Below are 23831 nucleotides of genomic sequence, written 5' to 3'. Positions count from 1 at the left end.
AATAAGTACGATAAGATTTTTTAGATGAAAATTAACATATAAGAAATATAACATAATTAAAAGTATCATCACAAGATAATATCAATGATAATGAATGAAAATACTTAGTCTAGAATCGGTAGAATAAATGATATGGATATTTGTTGTGAATGTTTGAAAAAAACTTCATTCTGTGAGATGATCCATCTTTATTATACAGTTTCATAGTTGTTTTTTATTGTCCTTGCTAGATATATAGCAAACCAAATACCGATTGCCTGAAAAGTAAAATTATAGAAATTAAATTTTGTATAAATTCTCATGTTGCAATATATTTAAATTATTTTTAATCGTTTAAAATAACAAATGTATTCATTCATCAAAAAATATAGAAAAAAGGATTATTTATAGACATAAGAGAATATTTAACATTATTATTAAATATGACCTTTGACAATCCAAGTAATATTATTATTTTTGATGATTTTTTATTTTACAAGGTCATTTATAGTTAAAATGGGACAATTATTTTTAAAATACAGCGAATTTTAGAGACTTATTATCTTTGATTAAATGTTCATTGTATAATTAATCTTTTCCAAGTGAATGCGTAATTTAAATTTGATGTTTTTAAATATTTTTAGTTACTTGAAAACAATAAGAAATTTTTTGTCATCTAAGTTTAAACATAACATTATTGTACACATACTAGAAAATTTGATTGAAATAGAATGAAAGTGAATTTTATAAATATGGATATTCCGTAATTTTTCATAGTTAACAAATTTTTAGAAGAATGATCTTACTTGGCTGTGATTGCTTAACATTACATTCTATTTATTGAGAAATAATTATTTAATGTAAAATTGATAGATTGTGTTGGTATGTTTTTCAAGGTTGTGCACTTCAAACTTTCATTGATACTATTTTTTTAGTTGAATATATTATCTATTGTAATATATTATCAAGATCATAAATCTAGCTTTTTTAATCAAGGGCTTATAAGGCCTGTTTATATTATTTATTTATTAACGGTGCATTGAATAAGTTAATGTCTAATCAATTTGTTATTTTATTTGATTTCTATCGATTCGTTTCAGTTATAAGAATTACTTTGAAGTCTCTTTAAAGGTAAAATACTTACTTGAACAAATGCAATACCAATTCCAGCACCTCCTAGTTGAACAGCATGGCTCTTAATAAATTGCGTGAAGCTTGTAGCACATCCGTTGTGATGAAAATCGGATTCTTTATCAGCAATAGTACAATTTGGTCGATTTATACAACAACTATTTGGTAACTTGTCTCCAATGATATTTTTCCAGTCGGTGTAATTGTTGAATCCGCAGCATTCAAACTTAAAAAATAAGTTGAAAATAAATAATTAAAGAATAGTTGATATCTTAAAAAAAACGTAACTATTCACTGCTACTTGGACAGAAGGATTGAGTAAAATTAACCCTATAAAATGGCCAAATTTTCTTTTTCATTTTGTAAAAATTCCTTTCTTTTAGGGTAAATTTCACTATTCTGTAAGATAAATTGTATTTTGTCTGTGGAGTATACCCAGATTACTCTAAAAAGCAGGGCAACTTTTACTCATTTCTTCTTTCCATGTAAAGAAAATATTTTATTTTTCAGATACTATTAATTATAATTATATTCAACATTAACATCAAAACTACTAGTGAAGTTTCGTCTAATTTGAAAATAATTATCAAGATAATTATTTTGTGTCATACTAGTCATAAAATAAATGAGTTCACTATTAATTTCACATTTACTTCATGCTGTAGTTCATCCCAGACTGTTCGAATTTCTTGAGTATTATTATATTCTTTCATTGTAGTTTTCATTTTTTCTTCGATTGCTTGAGCTGCATTATTACGAAGAGCATAACCAGATATTCCAGCAGCTAATTCCAGAATAAATATTAAAATCATCAACGCTGCAAACTAAAAATAAATATTACAATTAAAATGGTATATTATTCAATATTTTATTATTCGTTAATGTAATTATTGCATGAAAAATGGTGTATACCATATTAGTTTTCGATGATTTATTCTGATTCATCCTAAAAGAGTACTTACAGTTACAATCATACAGTAGCTTTCTCGAACAGCACCACAACAACCGAAGAATGCTATGAAGAAGATTATGGCACCCACGACAATACATAGTGATGGAACGGAGAAAAATTTATCATCTAGGAAGTGGTGATAATCATTATAAACTGCATGAATAGTTGCTCCAATTGCTAGGAGAATTATGCCAGTAATCTAAATTATAAAAAAAATTATACAATGATTAGCTATATGTATAATTTAAAATAATTTTTGATGACAATTTAATTTATGATAAATTTAGAAAATTATATTTAAAATGTTCATTTGAAAATGCAACTTTTATAATATATTAAGTAAATTATCGTCTCAATATTTCAAAGATATCAATAAAGAATTATTTTTAATTATTTAAAATATTGTAAAGTAACTTTAATCATTACGATTAATTGTCATAAAATGATTTCATACCGATTAGCAGTCATTATGTTATTTTACGCATGTTTAATTAAAATTTTGTAATTTTATTTAATCTGATGACCTTCGGAGTTTTCAAGGCCTTTATGCACAACTCTGAGCTGATAGTTTTTTACAAAAATTAGTTAAATTTTTCTTTAAAGGCTCCAGTTTATTTTTTTCCATTGATCTAATCTAAAATATCGTTTTGGAGTAGTTGAAATTATTTATGAAAATTTTTCATGTCTAATTTATCAGAATATAGAGTATTTATTAATGAGACCTAATTACTGATTATATTACTCTTAAAGTCAATATTGTATTGACTGTTTTTCTGAATAATATGAGTTTATTTTTGTACAGTTTTTCATACAGCTGCGGTGTCCGAGCGGTTAAGGAGATGGACTTGAAATCCATTGGGTTCTACCCGCACAGGTTCGAATCCTGTCCGCAGCGAATTTTTTTTTTCTGTATCCATTGATTTATATTAATTGATTGATTAATTATTTAAATTTAATACACTTAAAGTAATTAATTATAGAAGAACTATATTTATGTAATTACATCGATTCATTAATTTAATCTGTGAAAGTCTTTTAATTATCACAGAGCAATTATTAGAAAGTATTAATGTAGTAAAAATTCTTTTTTTATTGAAAACATCTTTCCAATAATATTTAATATTTAAGATATTATAAATATCATTTAAAACAACAATATTGATTTTAATATCGAAGCTGATAAAGTAGTCAGCTGAAACCATATTTTTACACATTTCTGGTCTTGATTAAAGAAAAATATTTTTTACATTTTTAAAAATAATTATAAAACTTTGTAATTATTTTCAACGTATAGACAATTAATAATAGTCTAAGTGAAAATTTATTAAACTATATATTTTGTGACATTGAATAAAATAGACTAGACATTTTATTTATATGTATGTTCAAGTGTCATAAGATTGCGTAATATAAAATAGTATACATTTAATCGGAGAAATCGATAATAAATAAATTTCATTCATGTTCATTTGATAAAAATATTTTATCTATAATTTTATATATTTTTTAAAAATTTCTATAAAAATTATACTTCGCATATTTCAGTATATTATTCTGTACAATAATCATTGAGTAGTTAAACGATAACACAATTATCAATAACAATCAATAAATCGATAAACTTACCACGAAAAAGAAGTTAAAGCTGAACAGAAGGTACTTGATACATCGGGATCCAAGCGATAGCTTCAGATCTGTGACCATGTTGCCGGGTTTGTTTTTATATTTAAAAAAGTATGAATAACGGTAAGAATAATATTATTGGTCTATCACACAATTAGAAAAGAGAAAAAATTATAATACTCTGCAAAAATAAAAATAATTATAAGTAACTTAAAACCTAGAGGTTAAAGTCAAAATATGATTCAAAGTAACGTGTTGCTTCTTCACAACAGACTCACGTTTTCTTGCTGCTTGCCAACGTAGTTGTTATGTCGTTGTGTCGTTAATCTTATCAGGTGGTTGGGTTCCTACAGCAGCATGTATTGGTGAAAGACAAGAGTGTGGTGAGAGAAGGAAAACCAGTACCATGTGTCTGCGTTCCAAGACTCCGCATGCGCCAGACCAGGAGCGTGAGCTTGAAAATACTTTTATTTACCTTTTTAACAGAAATATTTAAATTATTTTACTTTAAATGTCAAGTATTTTTAACCTTCACTTTGAATGCTAGAATGTATTTAACGTGAAACAACTAGAACAATAATTAAAACAATGATGAGAAAAAATATTTACATATTCTTTGATAGATGTTGATGATGCTATGACGACATTGATGTACAATAATGAAGATGTGATGGAACTTAACTTAATTAGTATAATATTGAAATAATCAAAAAAGGGTCTGTAGAGCAACAGGTACGACCCTGTCTTAAAAAATCAGTTGCAACTCGACAAACGTTGCAATAATGAGAGAAAGGAAGAAAGCAAACCTGGACAACAGAGAAAAATAATGTCTGACGTGGCTGAAACATAGGCTATAGTTACTAGCAGTTGTTATTAGCAATGTCGATTTGTCGTGAGCACGTGGTTAAAATAAAGAGTTAAAAGCACTTCTATGATTCTCAGTATTGTCTGACGATTGAAATGATCAAATAAAGCTCATGACAATCGGTCGAGGTTTATCTTAGTCTATTATTATTACAATGAAGTTTTTTTTTCAAGTTCACCTGATCATTTTTTTACTGTAAAATGTATTTATATAATTTTAGTAACAATTTATTTATTTTCTTTTATCATACTGGTTGGTCTTCTGGGTTATATTTATCTATCGGTCTGCTAAACTTATTACAAAAGAAACGTTTCGACGAATTACAAGATGAGAAACCAGTATAAAAATCGTACTTGCTTTGCCAACAGAAATTGATTTAATATATTTATATAAGCGCTTTCACTCTCATTCAACCAGTACATCAGAACATAATTATATGAAATGTTGTAATATTTCAAGTATTTGAAGATGAAAAAATATTTGATTCAGTTTTAGAACATCAATATCGATCTATAAGAATGTATAAATATGAATACCGTTATTTCTTCTAGGTGAAGTGCAGCTTGGAAAATTTTTTTTATTTTCCTTTTCAAATTTTTTTCAAATACCGTTGAAAATATTTCTTTTTAAAATGTAATCTTTATTTTTCAAGAATTATAAAGCTGACCCAAAAATTTATATAGATCCTTGAATGATAAGATTTTCTTTTAAATTCACTGTAAATATTTTTTTTGTGGCTAACAACTAGAGATTTGAAAGGGAATTCAAGAAGAATAAAGATTAAAGTATTTAAAAATTATCGTTAAGAAATAACTTGAAATCTAAATGAATTATTTTTAGGTAGAATATAGGTTTAAATAATAAAATTGAAAAAAAAAATAATTGCAGCAATTCGCATAAAAAAGTGAGAACACAATTGTACCATGTGTTTTCCAACACGATCGATCGACAACTTATGTCCTATCTGAGAATAAACGCCCTCGAATCACCGCTTGAACGTAATTTACTTGATGTTTTATTTGAAAAGCATATGCATAAAGTATATACTCCTACACACTTTTATTCTACTTAAGCTTGAATAGTATATAAATTACTCTTAAAAAATGAGAGTTTTCAGTGAATATGCTATTGAAGTGTTACTACAACACAAATGTCTAACAAAAGAAAAAAAAATTGAAATACAAATAAATTAATTTAAAATCAAATTCAGAAATTTGAAGTTATATTGTTAGAAAAAAGTTTTTTTTACCAACTGAAGAATTTATGTACTTTATGACATGAAAAATTTGTAAACAGATTTCTATATAAATTCACTCAACAATATTTCGTGGAAAAGAAGATTAGAAATGATTAAAAGCTAAAATCTCTTTCATTTCATTGTTTCATGGAAAAGTTTTTTGTACATAAAATTGTAAATCCGACGGTATCATTCTTATTTTTTTCCAGTTTTTATCATAATCTTTGTCTTTCTGAAATGAATAAAATGATAGAATCATAAATAAAAGATTATGTTGACATTGTTTAAGTCAATGACGTTAACAATTTCTTTCAGTTTTTTTATATCTATTTGATTACAATTATATCAATAAAAAAGAAGCAAAGCAAATACATTACATGAAGAAATTCCCCTCATCATACAGAGCCCCTTCCAATTATCAAAAAAGTGTCAATAAAATAATACCAGTATTGAATCCAATGTTTATTGAATTATTTAATTGGAATTATCTGAAAATAAATCAATAACATCATAACATATTTAAAAAAATAAGTATTAATTTAGTAAGCATTGATAGTTATGGAGTACATACATTTACACATGCGCATGATGATTTAGTTTAACACACAGAAGGCAAATTTTTCCCGGGGTCAGACTTAAAAATCGATATACAAATTTATTAGAGACAAAATTATTTTATTTATTCGTCAATTGAATGAAGTAATTATGAAACTTGGCTTGGCTCCATTGGACATGGACGTTGTTGATGCTATATTAGAGGTCACTGAATCCAACCTACGCTTGAAAGTTGACAATCAAATTAAATTAACAGATGCCATGAGCATTCATCTCTTCTTCTCACATTGCATCAATTGTATTTGCAATTGTCTAATGAATTTATCCATTCTTATACATATTCATAGATTTAACCAGTCTACATTGAAATTAGTTTGCGTGATAATCCCCTTTCTATTTCATTCTTCTTCCGTGTGAGATGATCACTCGATTGTTTTCTATCAACAATAATTGTATATGTACTCACTTGCACTTACAACGTTTCAAATTACAAAAACGTAATAATATGCATTCATCACGAAAAGTCTGCTGAATATTCTATGCATTTACGTTTGAATAAAAGTGTCTACTCGTGTCATTATTACTAAAAAAGAAAAAAAAAGTTTAGAGATAAAATCGAGAAGAATATTTTAAGGTTAAATAATAAATTTTATAGAAATGGATTGGTTAGAAAAAAATTATTACATTACATTTTTTATAATTGAAATAAAAATAGAACTGGGTATGTAATAAAAAAATATTTTATAAATATGTTTATTATTACTTTGTGAATTAATTAATTTTAATATTTTTTATTTATTTTAATTAATTACTCATGATAGAGGTATTTTGAAAAATCTTAAAATGATTACTTTAAAATGAACAATAAGGTAAAATAACCTAATTTCAAGATCTTTGTTCTGGAGACCACTAAAATTGTTAATAAATTAAATGAGATAAAATAAACTTTAGTAATTAAAATTGAAAAATGGCTGAAACTAAAATGTGAGAGTGAAGTTATGGTAAAGTTTTCCTTATGCTGTGGGAAAGTTTTGATCTTACATTTCAAAGATGTTGCTATTTTAGAAATTTATTGCACAAAATCAAAGTAATGTCATGACATATATAATGTTTTTTAAAGGAATTAATTCTATTCAAATTTATTAGCAACACATTTTCATTTAAATAATTAAGAAGAAACCAAATGTTTTTTATTTATCAAAAAAAAACATTACGGTTGAATTAAAAATATCTTTAAAAATAAAAATATACTTTTCTATCAACACTTACATCTGTAGCTTTAATTAATTCTAAAAAAAATAATATCCTAGTCTAAAATAAAATGTCATTTTGTTTATTTATAAAATAAATAAAAACTAATTTATTTAATTTTGGTTATTATGAAAAAAGACTGCCGCCACTCCTTCCAGCTATAAACCACTATACTCCTCTTTCTGATGCTTCAAGTCGTACTCGGTCCTTCTCTGTATAAGGAAAGGTGCGCGCGCAGGACAGCAATAGCCGCGACAACAAAAATATTGGCGCATTTCAGAGCGAGTCTTCGAAACGGACGGGTGAGTGTAACGTGAGTGCGTCAAGAAGAGAAAGAAGAAGAGAGAAACAAGTGAAAACAAAAAAAGACAAATAGAGATTCAAGAGTTTGCAGTTAACTGTGAAATAAAAGACGTTAAACGAGTGTGAACTACTGTTATTTAAGTCATTTACATTGAAAATCTAAAGAGTTTTAACAATCAAGATGGTGTCCGGAGGAATGGCCTGTGTGAAATATCTTCTATTTTTATTTAACCTGATTTTTGCTGTAAGTTTTACTACATTTTTCTTGTATATTTATTAGATTTTTTTCTCAGTTTATAATTCAATTGCGTCGATTTTTCTATACTCGAAGCTTCTTGCTTACGGGGCCGCTCAATAATCCACATGTACATTGAACACAACGATAGGAAACTACTGCATACACAAACTCAAGTTATTTATGTTTGAGTTTTTTCCCTTAAATTTTCTCCTCAGTTTCCCTTATGTTATGATGCAGAAACACAAAGACTAGGTAAATCACAAAGATTTACTCTACTAAGGAGTTCTTTTCTCAGAACTCGAATAAACGAATTCCTTTTATTACGTTTGAAAGAAAAGTCCAAGAAAAGGTGGGACGCTAGAGGTGGAGCTTTTATATCTAGCGTAGGATGAGATATTTTTTTTCAATCGGACTGACACGCAAGGAAATAAATTGGATAATTAGGATTATTAGAGGGCAGATGTTCATGAAGTTTAATATACATTTTTTAATATAATAAAAAAATTTATTTTAACAACAAAAAGAAAGTTTATAAACTTCATTATTTTTTTTTTATAGATCACAGGAATCGTCTTCATTGTTGTTGGAGCTCTGATTCTTGCTATGTACAATGACTACAGTAACTTTATGGACAATTGGTTCTTTGCTGCACCTGTCTTGATGATTGTCGTTGGCATCACAGTCTTCCTCGTTTCCTTCTTTGGATGTTGTGGTGCAGTCAAAGAACATCATTGCATGATAATTACCGTAAGTGGTCTAAAGCCTAAAAAAAAACGTACTTCAACACAAAAAAAAATATATATCCAATAATTATTTTTCTTTTATAGTTCTCAGTTTTGTTGTTGCTGATCTTCGCGATGGAGCTTGGCGCAGGCATTTGTGGTTACATGATGCGCAACGAAGTAGGCAGGATGTTACAGACTCGTTTAAACAACACAATGTCGCTTTACACGAGTGATCAAAAGGTTCACAAGTCTTGGGATGTTTTACAACATGATGTAAGTGTTAATCATAAATAATAGGAATCACAAATCAATGAAAAATATACAAAGATTAATGAATAGTTGATATTAATCTAAAAATATCATATGGGCACATCAAGTTTGATTTAATAAATATCAACAGAATATTGCACACAACGACATTAAAGCAGACCTTGCTCATATTGTAAATCAATATCGTTCCTTATACTCATACTGCACATATACGGTATAGTGACAATCTTCAGCGTATTTCCTGTACGTTGTTATATATTTCAAACACGTAATATGCTAGTGGTCAATGGCATGCTTATACGCATGGTACAAAAGCATGAAGAACCTTCCTCAACAATGAACGTTTTCAATAGAACTCATAAAATTGAGCCTCTGATCTATTACAAAGATCACGACTGTTAAGAATTATTACTGTAGCGAAAATTTAACTTTACAGACTCTTGTTATAAAAGCCATTGAATAAAAACCTATGAAAAAGTTGTCTAGACCCACGGGATTATGTACAATGAGGGAAGTCGCGTGTCAGTAACGATTATGGTATAGTCATGTGCCATACCACCCTTGTGCGATTCTCAGAAGTACTTCCCCTCTTCATTTTCTCCCTTTTTTTTTTACAAATAAGTGGTGTTTTCAACAACGCAAAAAATATCTTACGATATTGCATTCATCACGATTCCATTTTATATGCTCGATCAAGCTCGGGAACGAGGAAGGAAGTCTCCAAGTCACTGACCGCTAGGTCTAATTTGTTTTGCTTTGACTTTGCTATTCAAAAGTCTCCATCATCGCGCTGTATGTCGCCCTTGTTATGGTGAAAGGCACGTTACGCAATAATAATTATAATAATGAGAAGCTGGGGATATATTTATCTTTTATTGAACAAGGTCAGAGATATTGTGAACTTATGTCACATTAAATTATTGAAATAAATCCGCATTTAAGTGAGATGTGGTTGAAACTTTATAGTTTAATGCAATAATATCTAGTTGAAAAATATTAATGATAAATCAACAAAGATGAACATAAAATAATATAAATTATGTTGTTTAAACTTATTAAAAATGTTTATAAATTATTAGTTTTTATAAATTTTTAAAATTCAAAATACTATTTAATTTTTTATTATTTTATTCTATATCTACGTATCTTTAAATAAGTCAATTAATCTATTATGTATTCATCCTTACTTAGTTCAAATGCTGTGGCATCAATGGAACATCCGACTGGGCAGTTTTATTCCCGAACATTGAATTACCTAATTCCTGTTGCCATGAAATGCCACTCAATCAAAAATGTGACTCGAATTCTGTCACCGTTAGTACTGAAGGATGTATGAAGAAGTTAAAATCTGCTATTGAAGACAAAGCTATCATTTTAGGAGCTGTAGGCATAGGAATTGCCCTTGTTCAGGTAACTATGTTGTTCTTCTTTAAATTACGGCCTTATAACAATTTATAGGTAGTTTTCAAGTAGAACACCAGCTATTTATAGAAAACGATTACTGACAGTGTCCGTTAATATAACCATCTTATGGAGAAAAAGATACCAATATCAATCCAACATGACTAGAAGTGGTTAAATTCAATTCAATATAAAGCTGAGCTTATTTTACAATAAATTTTTAATGTTTTAAATGAGTTTAAAAAACTTATTTATAAAGTATGATGAATTTTTTATTGAGCTTCTTTTATAGGATTAGAATATTTGTTTATTTATTTATTCGAAAATGAGGTTGTACTAGAAAGTCAATATTAAGGTCACAAATTACTGTGCGATTAAATGTAATTGACAAGTACAATCATAAAGAATTTAAACGTACTTAATGAATAAAAATTATCAAGCCAACAATATGATGATATGTTATCATGCAAATAAACGGGATATATAAACTTATCAAGTTCGTTAGCAGAATAATAATTTTATAAAAAAATATAAAAAATATGTTACAACATTTAAAGTGAGTATTGTTGGAAATTTTAATTAATTATTGAATCATTTCAAAAATCTTTAATTAGGAACCAAATTAATTATGATTATTTGATAATTACAATAAACACATTCACTAGAATCTTATCTTCAAAAATTTACTCTTACGTTTGAATAGATATTAGTATATTTAGTCGAATCAAGATCCATATTATAAAATTTTGGATGATAAAGTTGATAAATATATTAATAAATATTAATAATTATATTTTTTTATTAATAATATTCTCTTCATACGATAGAAATACATTTGAATATTATGAATACATTTATTACTATGTATATAAATACACACTGCTTGATTACGCACATTATATTTTATTACATTTTATCAATAAATAATTGTTATTTTTCTTTACAGCTCATCGGGGTAATATTCGCTTGCTGTTTGGCTCGATCAATTCGTCGTGAATATGAAACTGTGTAAGCAGATAGATGTAATAATATTCATATTTCTAAATTGCAACAAACAATTATAAAATATAACAACAAAAGTACTTGCCTAACTGTGCACTTTTGTAATCAATGTTTTTTTTTACACAAACTATAACTTGATCACTTTTCTGTACTGAATCTCATTCATGTTTCAATTTCATAATCGATGCACAATCTATGGATGCATTTTCATTTTCAGTGTCGCGTTTTTTACCAATAAAAAATTATTTATTTTTTTATAAAATAACTCAATCAAAACACTATTATTGTAATTATAATCATGATAATGATTGTTATTTAATTTTTTTATAAATTTTTTCAATTAAATATAAAAAATAAATATTAAATGTGATATTTTTAAGAGAGAAAAGCCACTTCACCGTTCTCTTTTAATGTACAATTAATCCATCAGTTTCACTGAAAAGAAAAAATCTCATAATTTTTTATTTCTAAATACAAATAAAAAGGTGTGATGTATTATGCTAATTGTTATAAGCTATATTGTTCGGTCATTGTTTTTTCATTAAATTTATTTTAGCCTATAGGTTCAAAAAGACGATAGTTCAAGCTTTTGCTTTTGTTCGATCGTCGTAAGCATGTATGTACCTGTCTTTATTTTAGGAAAACGGTGTCAGGGCTTTTTTGATCGATTTGTATGAAATCTTTGATATGAATACAAAACCTAATTTTCACACTGGTATGGTTATAAAACTTTTATAACTCACGTATGACACTTGTATATTTTAACTTTTTTAAAAATCATTTAAAATGCTTCAGAACACAAAATTGAATGGCGCTGTGATCGAAAGTGTATAAATGTGTGTCTATAAAATAATTATAAAAATTATTATTACTATTATGAAACAATGAAAGAAAGAAAATATTCTCAAACATGATGCTAATAAATGTCGATAGAAATGAATTAATTACTCAACATAACGTGCCACACTTTTCAAGGTAATAAATATCGACGTTTTCAAGCATTCTTGAGAAAACGAATATGTTAGCTTTAACTTTTCTCTATGTGTATGCATATTATTGATATAGCAGCGAATTAATGATTTAATATAAAATATAAAGAACAAAAAAAGTAAGCAGTTAGATATTAAATATAAAAAAGTCCATTAGTGTTTAGTGTTAAGGAGTATTATTTTAAAATATAGAACGAATATATTCTGTATTATCCTGTTGTTTCCTCCTTTGTAAAGTCTATATTAGTGTTAAAGAACAAATGGATTAATTAATTGATATCATAAGATTAATACTTCAGCTTGCGACTGAAGTTTTAATAAGATTCAATATGCAATGTATCAATATTCTTTTCTACCGTTTGTTTCTTTTTTTTTTAACATTTCTGAAAGTACGTATCAGAACGTCACTTATGTACGTCGAAGAGGATCGAAATAAACGTCACCATTTGTGGACTAAGGATATTTTTTAAATGATGTGAGATTTCTGTCTTTTATCTTCTTTATTATCACTATTTATTTCTGCCTATTGTACGCTCTTTTTCTGGCGCTTGCGATGTATTCTAACAAACATGCATTTAATTGTGCACTTTGCAAAGCCTTTTGTAATAATAATTTGCCTTCACTCAATCGTGGACAACTAAAAATGTAACAAAAATCACTAGTTAATTATAAAGCATCAAATTTAATAATGATTTGTCGACAGTTGATCTACAAGTGATTTTGAAATATTTTACAGCGAGACCACAGCACACTGATGAACTACCAGTGAAGCATAACATTTCATATGAAACTAATATTGTTCATCATGCATTAGTAGATAAATAATGATAATTTTAAAATTGCAAATGAAAACAAATTCATTGATTACTTAAGAATTTTATTGCGACTTGAATTTGAACATTTATCGTGCTTATTGAACGTGTTTAGCAAGAGAGGAATGATGCATAAATGCAAAATACGTTGGATCACTTACCAATAATGTTGTTACGAAGACTCATAATTACATCAGTTTTTTATTAATTAATTAATGAACAATAAATTATAAAAAATCTCTAAACAATCGAAAGTTTTAATAACAAATATATCTAATGTGAAAAAAACAATCATACAAACGAAATTATTCATAGCGTAAATAAAAAAAAGTATTTCAAATTGTAATTATTTTATCAAATGGCATAATGTATTGAAAACTAATATTAAACAACTGATGTTATTATATGAATGATAATAATTAGTCAAAGCTCATATCTTCAAGTGCATATAAAATGTCAAAATAAATTAATCTGCGTGTAATAATAATACAAAAAAAAACTCGAGGAAGAGTCTGATTCAACTGCCAATTACCGCCAAAATGAATTTTATTATATAAATAAGAAAAAATGAACAAGTTAAAAAAAAATTGAATAATTCAATGAGTAAAACAAAATCATTATCAAAAATAGTTTTTTTTTCAACTTTTTATCTTGATTTTGTGAATAAATATTATCACTTCCTCGAGCAACATAATCCATCATTAATCTATCCAAAAAATTAAAAAACTAATTAAATCGTCAGAATAAATGAATGTGGGCATTTATATATTCTAACAATATGCCTCTTTTGAAGTAAATAGCTTGCAACGCTTCTGTATATTACAATTGAAAAATAATAGCATTTATCATTTATGTGTCTTTCTTGTATGTCAAATATTAATGGCAATCATCAGAATGTCTATTAATTCTAAATTCAATAGCATATTACATCATGTCACTGAACTAGTATCGATCCTTCCTTCTATTCTATAAACCTTACTTGGATGTCGCTCATTTCTCTGCGTCACTTCCCCTTCATTTGTACGTATCCGTAGTTTCAATCATCAAGAAATTTAATGTTTGATGAATTTTTATTAATTTTTTTAATTCGAATTCTTTAAAGACTATTATTCACTTTGTAAAACATCAAGTACAAAAATGTTGTATTTAAATAATGTAAAAATTAATAGATGATTTTAATACTTTCTGTAAAGTCTATTATTTGCAAAAAATAATTGAAACAATTAATCAAATGTGGAAAATTTGATAAACAATCATTTAACAAATTTTTATCTCTGGAAATTTTGAAATCTATATTTATTTTTTTATAATTTTCTGTATAATTTTTTATACTACTTTAAATATTTTGCAATTCATCTTGGAATGATTAATGAAATATATTATTGTAAAATTATTATAAAAGAGTGAACTATTATTAATAATATGTCTCTTCATCTTACACACAAAGGTATTATATGGCATTGTATATTGTATCCTTCCTCCTTCGCTCGCACGTTACTGATAAAAATGAAATAGAAAAAAAATTCAATGAGGAAGAAATACAAAAAGAAAATTTATATTTAATTTATTATTATATAGCCAGAAATTAATTGGAGTGTGCCTAATATATGTTCGTATATTTATATAATATAATATATAAATATATATTATATGTATATGAGAATAATTCAAATTAGAATTTTAATTAGATCATAATACTTTTAACATTAATTTTAATATTTCTTGTTTAGAAAATAGTCTATTTGAATTATATATAAAGAAGCTAAAAAAATTATGAGTAATGATAATGATATAATACAACACAGGTTCGAAGTTTTAGCTCCTAATCATTCACAATGAATCACATTATTGATGTTAAATAATACACATTATTTAGTAATCAAATGAGATTTCTCTCTTTCATTAATAATGATTATTATGATTGGCTTTGATATTCTATTGTATTTGAAGAAAATTTTACACATTTACTCAATGAATAAATTCATTATCAGGCCATACTAAAGACTGAACCTTTATTATTATAATCAGTATTAAAAATTTTAAAAAATCTCTAAATCTGAGGCAAATGACAAATCATTTACTAAATACTATAGAAAAACCAACCAGATTGGTATTTTCATTATAACATTTACACTTTGCGATTTACTATTTATTATTATATTTATTGACACTTTGGGTTTTTATCAGCGTAACTTATTTGTAATACTCTTCAAATAAAATCTATAAAAAGAAAAAGTATAAAATGTATGTGTTAGGAACACAGAAAAATTTAGTTTAATACAAAATATATTAATGAGATATTATGAAAGAGTTTTTTCTTCATACTTACTAGAATATACAATAGGAGCCAACAATTAATATTTAGCACATATTCGTCTAATTTTTATCATCTATAAAATGTCAATAAATAAATTATATCGAAGAAAATAAAACTAATGGTTGTATCATTCACTAATTTTAATATGTCTAATTAATTTGTATGTTTTTAGAGTAAAAATTTAGGATTATTTATTGTAAATGATAATCTGTAATTTGATTACAAAAATAACAAAAATAACTACACTGTAATTTTGTTCTTTTTTTTAATATTTTAAATCAATTTTAATGATTAAAAAATGAAAATAAAGTTAAGTGAGTAATTTATTTGATTTCTAAAGGTAAAGAGACCAGTACACAGGCGATCTAATCATATTTATGCATAATGGTTACAAAATGTATTGAGATATTATTTATGGAGATTTAAAAATGGTCAATCTTAATAAATAAGTAATTTCGTCATATTTAAATTTATATCTCAATTCATAAATTTGATAAAGTCTAGAACATTAAAATATGTTAGTAAAGTTAAGTTGACGATGAAATTACTTTTTAATGTTAATGAAAGTTTTTATTTTATTTTATGCTCAAATAAAGTCATAGTAAATAGAAATGCAGGTCAATGGCTATTTATCACTTAGTTCAATATTTGTATTTGATGTATTTTTAAATATGTGGATTTTATTATTAAAATTATATTTATTAACAGAAATAATTAATATAAAAAATTACGGGAATTTTTCTATCATTTACTGGTCTGTAAATCTAAATTCTTATAAATATATTTTAAAACCGAAATATCTAAAAGTATATGTCAATGAAAGTTTATCAATTCCTTGTAAAATTGCAGCTTGAATAAAACAAAATTGAAAAAATACTTAAGTATACGATTGTACAATATTTATTACTTTTATTAATTTTCTATAGATGCTAATAGCTAGCGTACTAACAATTAATTTAAACGTAAATTAATCAGTTCAATAAAACATTGAAAACATACAGGTTTTTCAGCTGGATTTTAAAATAATACAATAATTATTTTTCATTTTCTTTATTTTATTCTTTTCCACACACTTATTTTTAATATACCCATACTTCAATTTTTTATAGTTTATTCATCATTGCCACTCAATTGGGACATCGAAAAGATATGTGGATTCATCCACTTCACAAAGCATAACTCCACGCATGGAGATATTTACACGTCTGATACATTTAAAAATTTTTTATGACAATTTTTTTTTGTATTTTCTGTTTTTCACTATTTATTATTTTATTTTGATACTTAATCCCTTCTTGGACGCCTTAAGATTTGTAGAATAATCTATACAAGGCTCTGCATAAAGGCGGACTTGTTTCTCTACTGCTAATAATATTACTTAAATAATTAATATTATTCATTCAATTATTACTTATTTATTATTATTATTATTATTTATTAATATTGTTATTACAGTTATCATTTTTAATTTAATAACTTTTTTTCTTCAATTACTACCATTAATATACTCTTGATTTCGTTATTAGTATTGAAAAATCGGCTATCATTTATCTTTTAATTTTATAGCAGTTTAAAGCAAATATCTAGTACGAGAGTGGACTATTTACAGAAAAGTATTATTTGACTTGATAGTAACTCGTTGATTATTTCTACGAGAGCACTTAATGGTAATAATTAACTAATTGATTATTCAGCATTTTCTTCATTTCATGATTTTGTATATCAATTAATAAATTGATAGTCAATATAATAATGTAAATAAATGTTTTAATTGAAAAAAATTAATGGCTAACAAAAATCAGCCATACTGGGAAGTCGTATTTCGTTATTATAAAACAAAATATTTCATTTTTTTCCAATCATTCAGGCTACGAATCAATCACACTCATTAATCATTATACAGTCATTCCATTACTTATTGTTTACGTTACAATCTACAATCTATTATCGGTATTATTTTCAATAAGAGTTTCAGTGAATTAAAATGAAATGAAAAGCATTGCATAAAAACTTAAATTATCAATGATGATGTGATTTTCTGTTTACATTTATTTTCAACATTGCATTAATGATAATGATTTACAATTTACACCAATGTGTTTTCATTTCAATAATAATAATAATAATTACGGTAAGATAATGAAAATTCTTAAATAAGTAAAAAAAAAAAACGAATTGTTTGCATGTAAGAATTATAAAAAAATCGTATCAATTTTATCGTAATTACATCGCCTTTTTCTCTATTAGATGAAATCGTTTGTAATATCGGTTTTCTATGATCATTTTTATATTGTAAAATATACAAAAATTATACTTATTTACAATCACAATTTATGAATGTGTTGCTCGTTAGCAATTTAAACAAATAAAAAATCAAACGGTCAAAATATTTATTCACGAGAGGGAGAAATTGGATCTATCGAAACGATTGAGATTACTATAAAATTTTTAAGTTGACAAAAATAAAGTTCTATTGTTTTTTTAAACTGTCACAAGATAAATGAAAGCTTAGTCTTTCAAATTTCAATATTATCTCATTTTTACTTACAATTTATTTTACTTGGCTTTCATTTAATTAATCTCTCCTTCTTTTCATTAATTTCATTATTATTAAAGTAATTCGTTTTTGTGACATCTACTATTATGAAGATTGATCGTAGATGACTTTTACATTACCATTTTATAACTAACGACCAAGCATCTTAAAATACTACATGAAATATTTCCAATTCATACTATTATGTGTTATAATTTTTATCGCTTACTTGTTCTTATTCTATTAATTACTTTTATAAACTCCCAGCTCATGCCCTCACATACTATGGTAAAAAAAAAACAAAAATAAAAAGTACATTTAATTATTTTACTCATTCACAAATAAATTCACAATTATCTGACTTACACTCACTCATTCATCTTTTCATTCATCACATGTCTATTCCTCTCTTATGATAAGTTTATTTATTTTGTGTATTTTATAACCTTTTTAGATCCTTATTATGAGGTTTAAAACACAAGCACATAAGACTTGTGTTTAGGAACGTATTTTGCGCGCATACACACAAGATGCATTAAAAAAAGCTTTGTGGGAGCAGCGCAATGGATGATAAATTGGCATGAGTCTGATAGGAGTTTCGTGTAATTGTAAGTTAAAAGCTCATGTTGCATACCGTTTGGTCCAGAGCCGAGCTATGCGATCGTGTTCTTCTCGATTTTGAAGATACTGTGATGCTATACTGCCGACTAATGGATCAGCTGAAAAATACGAATATTTTATTAATATTTACTCCAAAATTAAATAATTGTAATGTTTTAAATTAATTATTACTTCATTTTAAAATGAATTTATCATTTTTAACCAACAATATATCTACAAATAATCAATAATTTATTGCACGTTAATAATAAACATTGAAAGTTGATCGATATAATTATTATTCAACTATTATATTTACAAAATAACTTTATTGATATGAATATAACGTATTAACTCAAAACAGGAAGATCATAGAAAATGTTTTATAAATTTCAATGTTGTTTGTAATAATAAAATTGAATGTAAATAAATTTTTCAAGTACGATTGAAAAACAACCTTTTAACAATGACAAATTACGTTACTATAATAAGAATATCATTGTTATTTGCTTACTTACATCAGTGTAAGTTATGAAAATTATAATGGTATTATTTATATCCTATTGTGAAATTTGATATCAGTTATACACCTATTGTTTTGAATTTTTTTATCGTTATCCGTTTAAGAGGTTAGAAAATTATTCTTGAATATTATTTTATATCATGTAATTTTATTTATGACTTTTTTAAAAAGTTATCTAATTTTAGTAACTTACTCCAATAAATAAAAATAATATTTTTATTGGTGACATGATAATACTTGATATCATCATCCAATATTAAATATAAATAATAATTGTATGAATTAACGCATGAATAATATGTAATATAAATAAACCAGTTTTTACAAAATCACGAACAGTAAAGAAGATACGATTATTTTTAATTGTAATAAGTTAAATTGAACTAACCTGGATTACAATCTGTTAATAGGGAGCAAATAGACAAAAGGACTTTTGAGATCGTTAAAGCTGGCGACCAATTATCCTTAAGGATGTCAAGACATATAACTCCTTGACTATTAATGTTGCAATGATATATACGTGTTCGAAAGGTGACCTGAGAATACCAATATTTAATACATTTTTCAAAATATTGTTGCCTATATGTTTACACGGTGTAAATGAAAGAAAAAAACATTATGTTACCTTGGGAGGTTTAAAAGGATATTCTGGTGAAAAATGAATATCTAAAAAGAATACACCACCCTCATAAACTGAACCGGGAGGGCCTAAAATGGTAGACACCCACTCGTATAAGTTATCGCCTTTTGGACCTGCACTGCAGTTTGGTGGAGGATCTAAAGTAATTTCAGCTAATTCTTTTTGTATCCTATAAACAATTAAACAATAAATAATTATTAACTATTATCTTTAAAAATAAAAAAAATAATAATAATTTACAAAGATTAAGTAATTAGATTTCACCACAAGTAAGGTTATAATTCACCTTTTAGCTGAAGTTCCTAAAGCTTTTGACATTTTAGGATTGGGTTTAGCTTCTTTATTTTCAGGTTTATTATCTGCCAAAGATGATCCTCTTCCTCTTCCTGTACCACTGGATCCTGCTCCTGAAGACATTGTGCTCTAAAAATGAAATAAGATACTCAACATCAAAACAGAAGATAAAAATCAACAATATTTATAGTCTCACGTGTCAAAACAATTATTAATACGTGACACAATTAACCACAAATGTTTTATTTTTATTATCAAAACATGATAAAACTTGATTGAAAAAATTTCCCAAAAACTATGTACATCGAAAAATCATAGATACCTTGCTTCGAGTTTGCACGCCGTGTTGGTTGTTCTAAGAATCAACTAGCGTCGTCGCGAAGTTACTGAATTAGAGAGTGAATGAATAACGATGATTTAGGGGAGTACGAAAATTTAGATACTTGTACCGGTAGCTCTTGTGGACACTTGGACTCGCCGGATTGTCGACAATGGAGGTTCAAGGAACAGAGACACAATGTGCACACACGACAAGGAACACCCGCAACACCCAGAGTTCGTCCGCATTAAGAGGTTGGACGGCGTCACTCTGTCACACACTTCACACGATATATTTTTTGGATATTCAGGTCAACTGGCGCCTGTTCTTAGGATTACCCCGGCGTCTTTTCCGCGACTTCTTTCTTCTCTTGGTCTGACTCTCCCTCTCTTTTTCTCTCTCACTCCTAACTTCTTTCTTTCTCTCCCTAGATTCCTTTTTGCACGCTGCACAGCCGGGAACCTCAACCGGAGAGTCACACAAGCGCACAAAATACACATAAATTTAAATCATCCGCCCAGGAAATGCCGACATTTTTTCTCCTGCTCATTGAAACTGATGATAATTTATCCAAAATAATTAATCATTGAATAATTGTCAAAATCTTCTTACTTTGTATTAGAAATAATATTCAATACTTGAATTGATAAGAAATTACTTTTTAAAACATTTTTTTTTCGTCTCAATTTCTATTCAGCTAAAATATGCTTGATTTTTAAATTTTCCCACTCTACCGGAAATTTGATCATTTCGAGAAAACGACACTGACGCTATTGTGAAATTTCCGGTAAGCTAATCAATAAATGCATTTTTGTGAATTTGGTAATCTTGCAGCAAACGATGTTGGTATTGATGTAAACAGAAAAAAAGAAATACTTGTATTGTAAATATTTGTGTTATTTATTTACAATAAATAAAATATTGATATTTTTGTGATTTAGAAAAAATTTAGGATAATCTTTATTTACAAAAGTTATAAATAAAAATACCAAAATGGGGAAACGACAGCATCAAAAAGATAAAATGTAAATAAAACCTTTTATTTTGAAAGACAGGTTATGTTTGAATGTTGAAAAAATTTTTTTTTTTTTTTGATAATACCATGAATATTAAAATTAATTTTGTTTTGTAAAGAAAATTATGTCAAAACTGTTTTCAGGTATTTAACATATACAGAATGGACAACCCTTTATGGAGGAAAACGGTCAGGAGAAAATTTTGATACAAGTGAAGATGCAACATTTCGAAGATTACCTTATAATCATTGTTGTGTGAGCTTACAACCATTTGAAAATCCATATTGTGATCCTCTAGGAAATATATTTGAATTAGAACCTCTTTTGGTATATGTAAAACATTTCAAACATAATCCAGTAACTGGGAAACCATTTGACCTTAAAAGTCTTATCAAATTAAATTTTCACAAAAATGCTGACGGTGAACATCATTGTCCTGTTCTCTTTAAAGTGTTTTCAAAACATTCACATATTGTTGCGATTAAAACTACTGGGAATGTTTTTTCATGGGAAGCAGTTGAACAACTTAATATTAAAACAAAGAATTGGAAAGATTTAATCAATGATCAACCATTTACCCGAGCTGATATTATTACCCTTCAAAATCCTTCTGATGCTTCTAAATTCAATTTGTCTAGATTTCATCATATAAAAAATAATTTAAAAGTTGAAGATGAAGGTAAGTTATCATAAACGTAGGAAAAAACATATTTTTACTCCATTTTTAGAGATATTTTTTTTTTTAATACATTAACTATTGAATTCTTTATTTACAGATGTAGTGAAAGAGCGAAATGATCCGAATGCAAAACTTAAAACAGTTTCTTCTGAAACAAAAGATATATTAACAGAACTTGAAAAAGAATATAAACCTGCTGCTAAAAAAGAACAAAGTGTTAAACGTACAGCTGATAAATTCAATGCTGTGAGTATTTAAATTGGCATCATGTGATATTTTTATCACATTTATTTGATTTCTCATGCCAAATTTACTGTAAATAATTTCAGGCCCATTATTCAACGGGAGCAGTTGCAGCAGGCTTTACATCAACAGTTATGCCAAGAGAAACAGTTCATGAAGCAGCAATTATAGCCGATGATTTAGTTCGTTATGAAAGAGTTAAGAAAAAGGGATATGTTAGGCTTATCACAAATTTTGGTACACTTAATCTTGAATTACATTGTGATATAGTTCCAAAAACGTGCGAAAATTTTATTAAACATTGTTCAAATGGTTATTATGATAATACCAAATTTCATAGATCTATAAAAAATTTTATGGTAAATTAAATCAATTTATTTCTCTAACATTTTTGATTTTCTTCTTTTTATTAAAAATATTCTATTTAGATTCAAGGTGGTGATCCAACTAATACTGGAAACGGTGGAAAATCTATTTGGGGAAAGCCCTTTGAAGATGAATTTAAACAAAATTTAACTCATCAAGGTAGAGGAATTCTTTCGATGGCAAATTCTGGACCGGGCACAAATGGATCTCAATTGTAAATATTGTTTAATTACTCTTTAATTATTTATCTTGTGTTCATTTCATTACTAAGATATAGGCTTTTATTTAGATAGTTAAAATTCAATTATCTGATATTTTTACAGTTTTATTACTTTTCGGTCATGTCGTCATCTTGATCGTAAACATACAGTTTTTGGTAAAATTGTAGGAGGATTGGATACTCTAAATGCAATAGAAAAAATAGAAGTTGATAACAAAGATCGTCCCATCGAGGATATTATTATTCAACGAACACAAGTATTTGTTGATCCTTTTCAAGAAGCAGATGATCAGCTAATAGCAGAAAGAGCAGCTGAAATCGAGAAACAAAATCAGGAAGCCAATGATAAATTGGCATCTAACAGTGAATCTAAGAATGAATTAAAAGCTTTACATTCTGGAGTTGGAAAATTCATTAATCTAAAAAAAGAAAAAGAGTAACTATATTTTTATTTTTTTTTCTTTACTAGAATCTATAACAAGTACTATTCTGTGATTGTTATTTATTTTAGGATTGCTACCACGAGTGAAGTTCCTGTTAAAAAGAAAAAGAAAGAAATATCATCATCACCTTTTAGTAATTATTCAAAATGGTAAAATTATTTTTTAGTATATATCTAAATGTTTTCAACAAAATAATTTGAAAAATATAAAAAATTTTATTTATAAAAGTCAAAGTTTAAAAACTTGAATTGTACAAACCTTCCTTTCCCGCTCCTTTTCAAATTTATGCGCACAGTTCGTTT

At 26.6% G+C, this 23831-nt stretch overlaps 4 protein-coding genes, 1 long non-coding RNA gene and 1 other non-coding gene across 6 annotated transcripts; 3 read left to right on the top strand and 3 right to left on the bottom strand.

Moving 5' to 3' along the window:
* Nucleotides 1-168: 168 nt before the first annotated feature.
* Nucleotides 169-4122, bottom strand: LOC118072935 (CD63 antigen). Its single transcript, XM_035093115.1, has 6 exons — nt 3964-4122; nt 3689-3866; nt 2073-2261; nt 1764-1934; nt 1124-1336; nt 169-257 (listed from the first exon to the last, which is right to left on the bottom strand). The coding sequence occupies exons 2-6, from the start codon at nt 3764-3766 to the stop codon at nt 192-194; spliced, it is 717 nt and encodes a 238-aa protein (XP_034949006.1). The 5' UTR covers nt 3767-3866; nt 3964-4122; the 3' UTR covers nt 169-191.
* On the top strand, nt 2876-2957 carry TRNAS-UGA (transfer RNA serine (anticodon UGA)). The gene has a single exon. It is a non-coding gene; the product is annotated as a tRNA-Ser (tRNA).
* A 1758-nt stretch (nt 4123-5880) lies between the features above and the next one.
* LOC118072939 (uncharacterized) lies at nt 5881-6910 on the bottom strand. The gene is made up of 3 exons (XR_004691047.1): nt 6359-6910; nt 6165-6275; nt 5881-6019 (listed from the first exon to the last, which is right to left on the bottom strand). It is a non-coding gene; the product is annotated as an uncharacterized lncRNA (long non-coding RNA).
* Nucleotides 6911-7768: 858 nt separating this feature from the next.
* On the top strand, nt 7769-13901 carry LOC118072934 (CD63 antigen-like). The gene is made up of 6 exons (XM_035093114.1): nt 7769-8140; nt 8693-8881; nt 8962-9132; nt 10321-10539; nt 11477-11538; nt 13258-13901. The coding sequence occupies exons 1-6, from the start codon at nt 8078-8080 to the stop codon at nt 13274-13276; spliced, it is 723 nt and encodes a 240-aa protein (XP_034949005.1). The 5' UTR covers nt 7769-8077; the 3' UTR covers nt 13277-13901.
* A 2783-nt stretch (nt 13902-16684) lies between these two features.
* Ubc2 (ubiquitin conjugating enzyme 2) lies at nt 16685-21043 on the bottom strand. The gene is made up of 5 exons (XM_035093118.1): nt 20566-21043; nt 20236-20372; nt 19935-20118; nt 19698-19845; nt 16685-18905 (listed from the first exon to the last, which is right to left on the bottom strand). The coding sequence occupies exons 2-5, from the start codon at nt 20364-20366 to the stop codon at nt 18808-18810; spliced, it is 561 nt and encodes a 186-aa protein (XP_034949009.1). The 5' UTR covers nt 20367-20372; nt 20566-21043; the 3' UTR covers nt 16685-18807.
* A 490-nt stretch (nt 21044-21533) lies between these two features.
* Nucleotides 21534-23697, top strand: LOC118072928 (RING-type E3 ubiquitin-protein ligase PPIL2). The gene is made up of 7 exons (XM_035093109.1): nt 21534-21587; nt 21722-22257; nt 22355-22503; nt 22587-22859; nt 22929-23080; nt 23190-23522; nt 23598-23697. The coding sequence occupies exons 1-7, from the start codon at nt 21556-21558 to the stop codon at nt 23680-23682; spliced, it is 1560 nt and encodes a 519-aa protein (XP_034949000.1). The 5' UTR covers nt 21534-21555; the 3' UTR covers nt 23683-23697.
* The last annotated feature ends 134 nt before the right edge of the window (nt 23698-23831 follow it).

Source organism: Chelonus insularis, unplaced genomic scaffold (genome assembly GCF_013357705.1).
Source record: "Chelonus insularis isolate UGA/USDA-ARS -01 unplaced genomic scaffold, ASM1335770v1 contig_94_pilon, whole genome shotgun sequence".
Classification (NCBI taxonomy): domain Eukaryota; kingdom Metazoa; phylum Arthropoda; class Insecta; order Hymenoptera; family Braconidae; genus Chelonus; species Chelonus insularis.
The sequence above is the reverse complement of the archived record's forward strand: the minus strand, read 5'-3'. Positions and strand labels throughout refer to the sequence as shown.

What these genes read in the sequence shown, in the direction of transcription:
- LOC118072935 (XM_035093115.1), bottom strand. Translation starts at nt 3,766, where the DNA reads ATGGTCACAGATCTGAAGCTATCGCTTGGATCCCGATGTATCAAGTAC. An exon ending in GCTTTAACTTCTTTTTCGTG is followed by an intron (nt 2,262 to 3,688) that starts GTAAGTTTATCG and finishes TTTATAATTTAG; the next exon opens with ATTACTGGCATAATTCTCCT. An exon ending in GGGATGAACTACAGCATGAA is followed by an intron (nt 1,337 to 1,763) that starts GTAAATGTGAAA and finishes TTATTTTTTAAG; the next exon opens with TTTGAATGCTGCGGATTCAA.
- LOC118072934 (XM_035093114.1), top strand. Translation starts at nt 8,078, where the DNA reads ATGGTGTCCGGAGGAATGGCCTGTGTGAAATATCTTCTATTTTTATTT. An exon ending in ATCATTGCATGATAATTACC is followed by an intron (nt 8,882 to 8,961) that starts GTAAGTGGTCTA and finishes TTTCTTTTATAG; the next exon opens with TTCTCAGTTTTGTTGTTGCT. An exon ending in TAGGAATTGCCCTTGTTCAG is followed by an intron (nt 10,540 to 11,476) that starts GTAACTATGTTG and finishes TTTTCTTTACAG; the next exon opens with CTCATCGGGGTAATATTCGC.
- Ubc2 (XM_035093118.1), bottom strand. Translation starts at nt 20,366, where the DNA reads ATGTCTTCAGGAGCAGGATCCAGTGGTACAGGAAGAGGAAGAGGATCA. An exon ending in TTAGGAACTTCAGCTAAAAG is followed by an intron (nt 20,119 to 20,235) that starts GTGAATTATAAC and finishes AATTGTTTATAG; the next exon opens with GATACAAAAAGAATTAGCTG. An exon ending in ATTAACAGATTGTAATCCAG is followed by an intron (nt 18,906 to 19,697) that starts GTTAGTTCAATT and finishes CGTATTTTTCAG; the next exon opens with CTGATCCATTAGTCGGCAGT.
- LOC118072928 (XM_035093109.1), top strand. Translation starts at nt 21,556, where the DNA reads ATGGGGAAACGACAGCATCAAAAAGATAAAAT. An exon ending in GATCTATAAAAAATTTTATG is followed by an intron (nt 22,860 to 22,928) that starts GTAAATTAAATC and finishes TATTCTATTTAG; the next exon opens with ATTCAAGGTGGTGATCCAAC. An exon ending in AATCTAAAAAAAGAAAAAGA is followed by an intron (nt 23,523 to 23,597) that starts GTAACTATATTT and finishes TATTTATTTTAG; the next exon opens with GATTGCTACCACGAGTGAAG.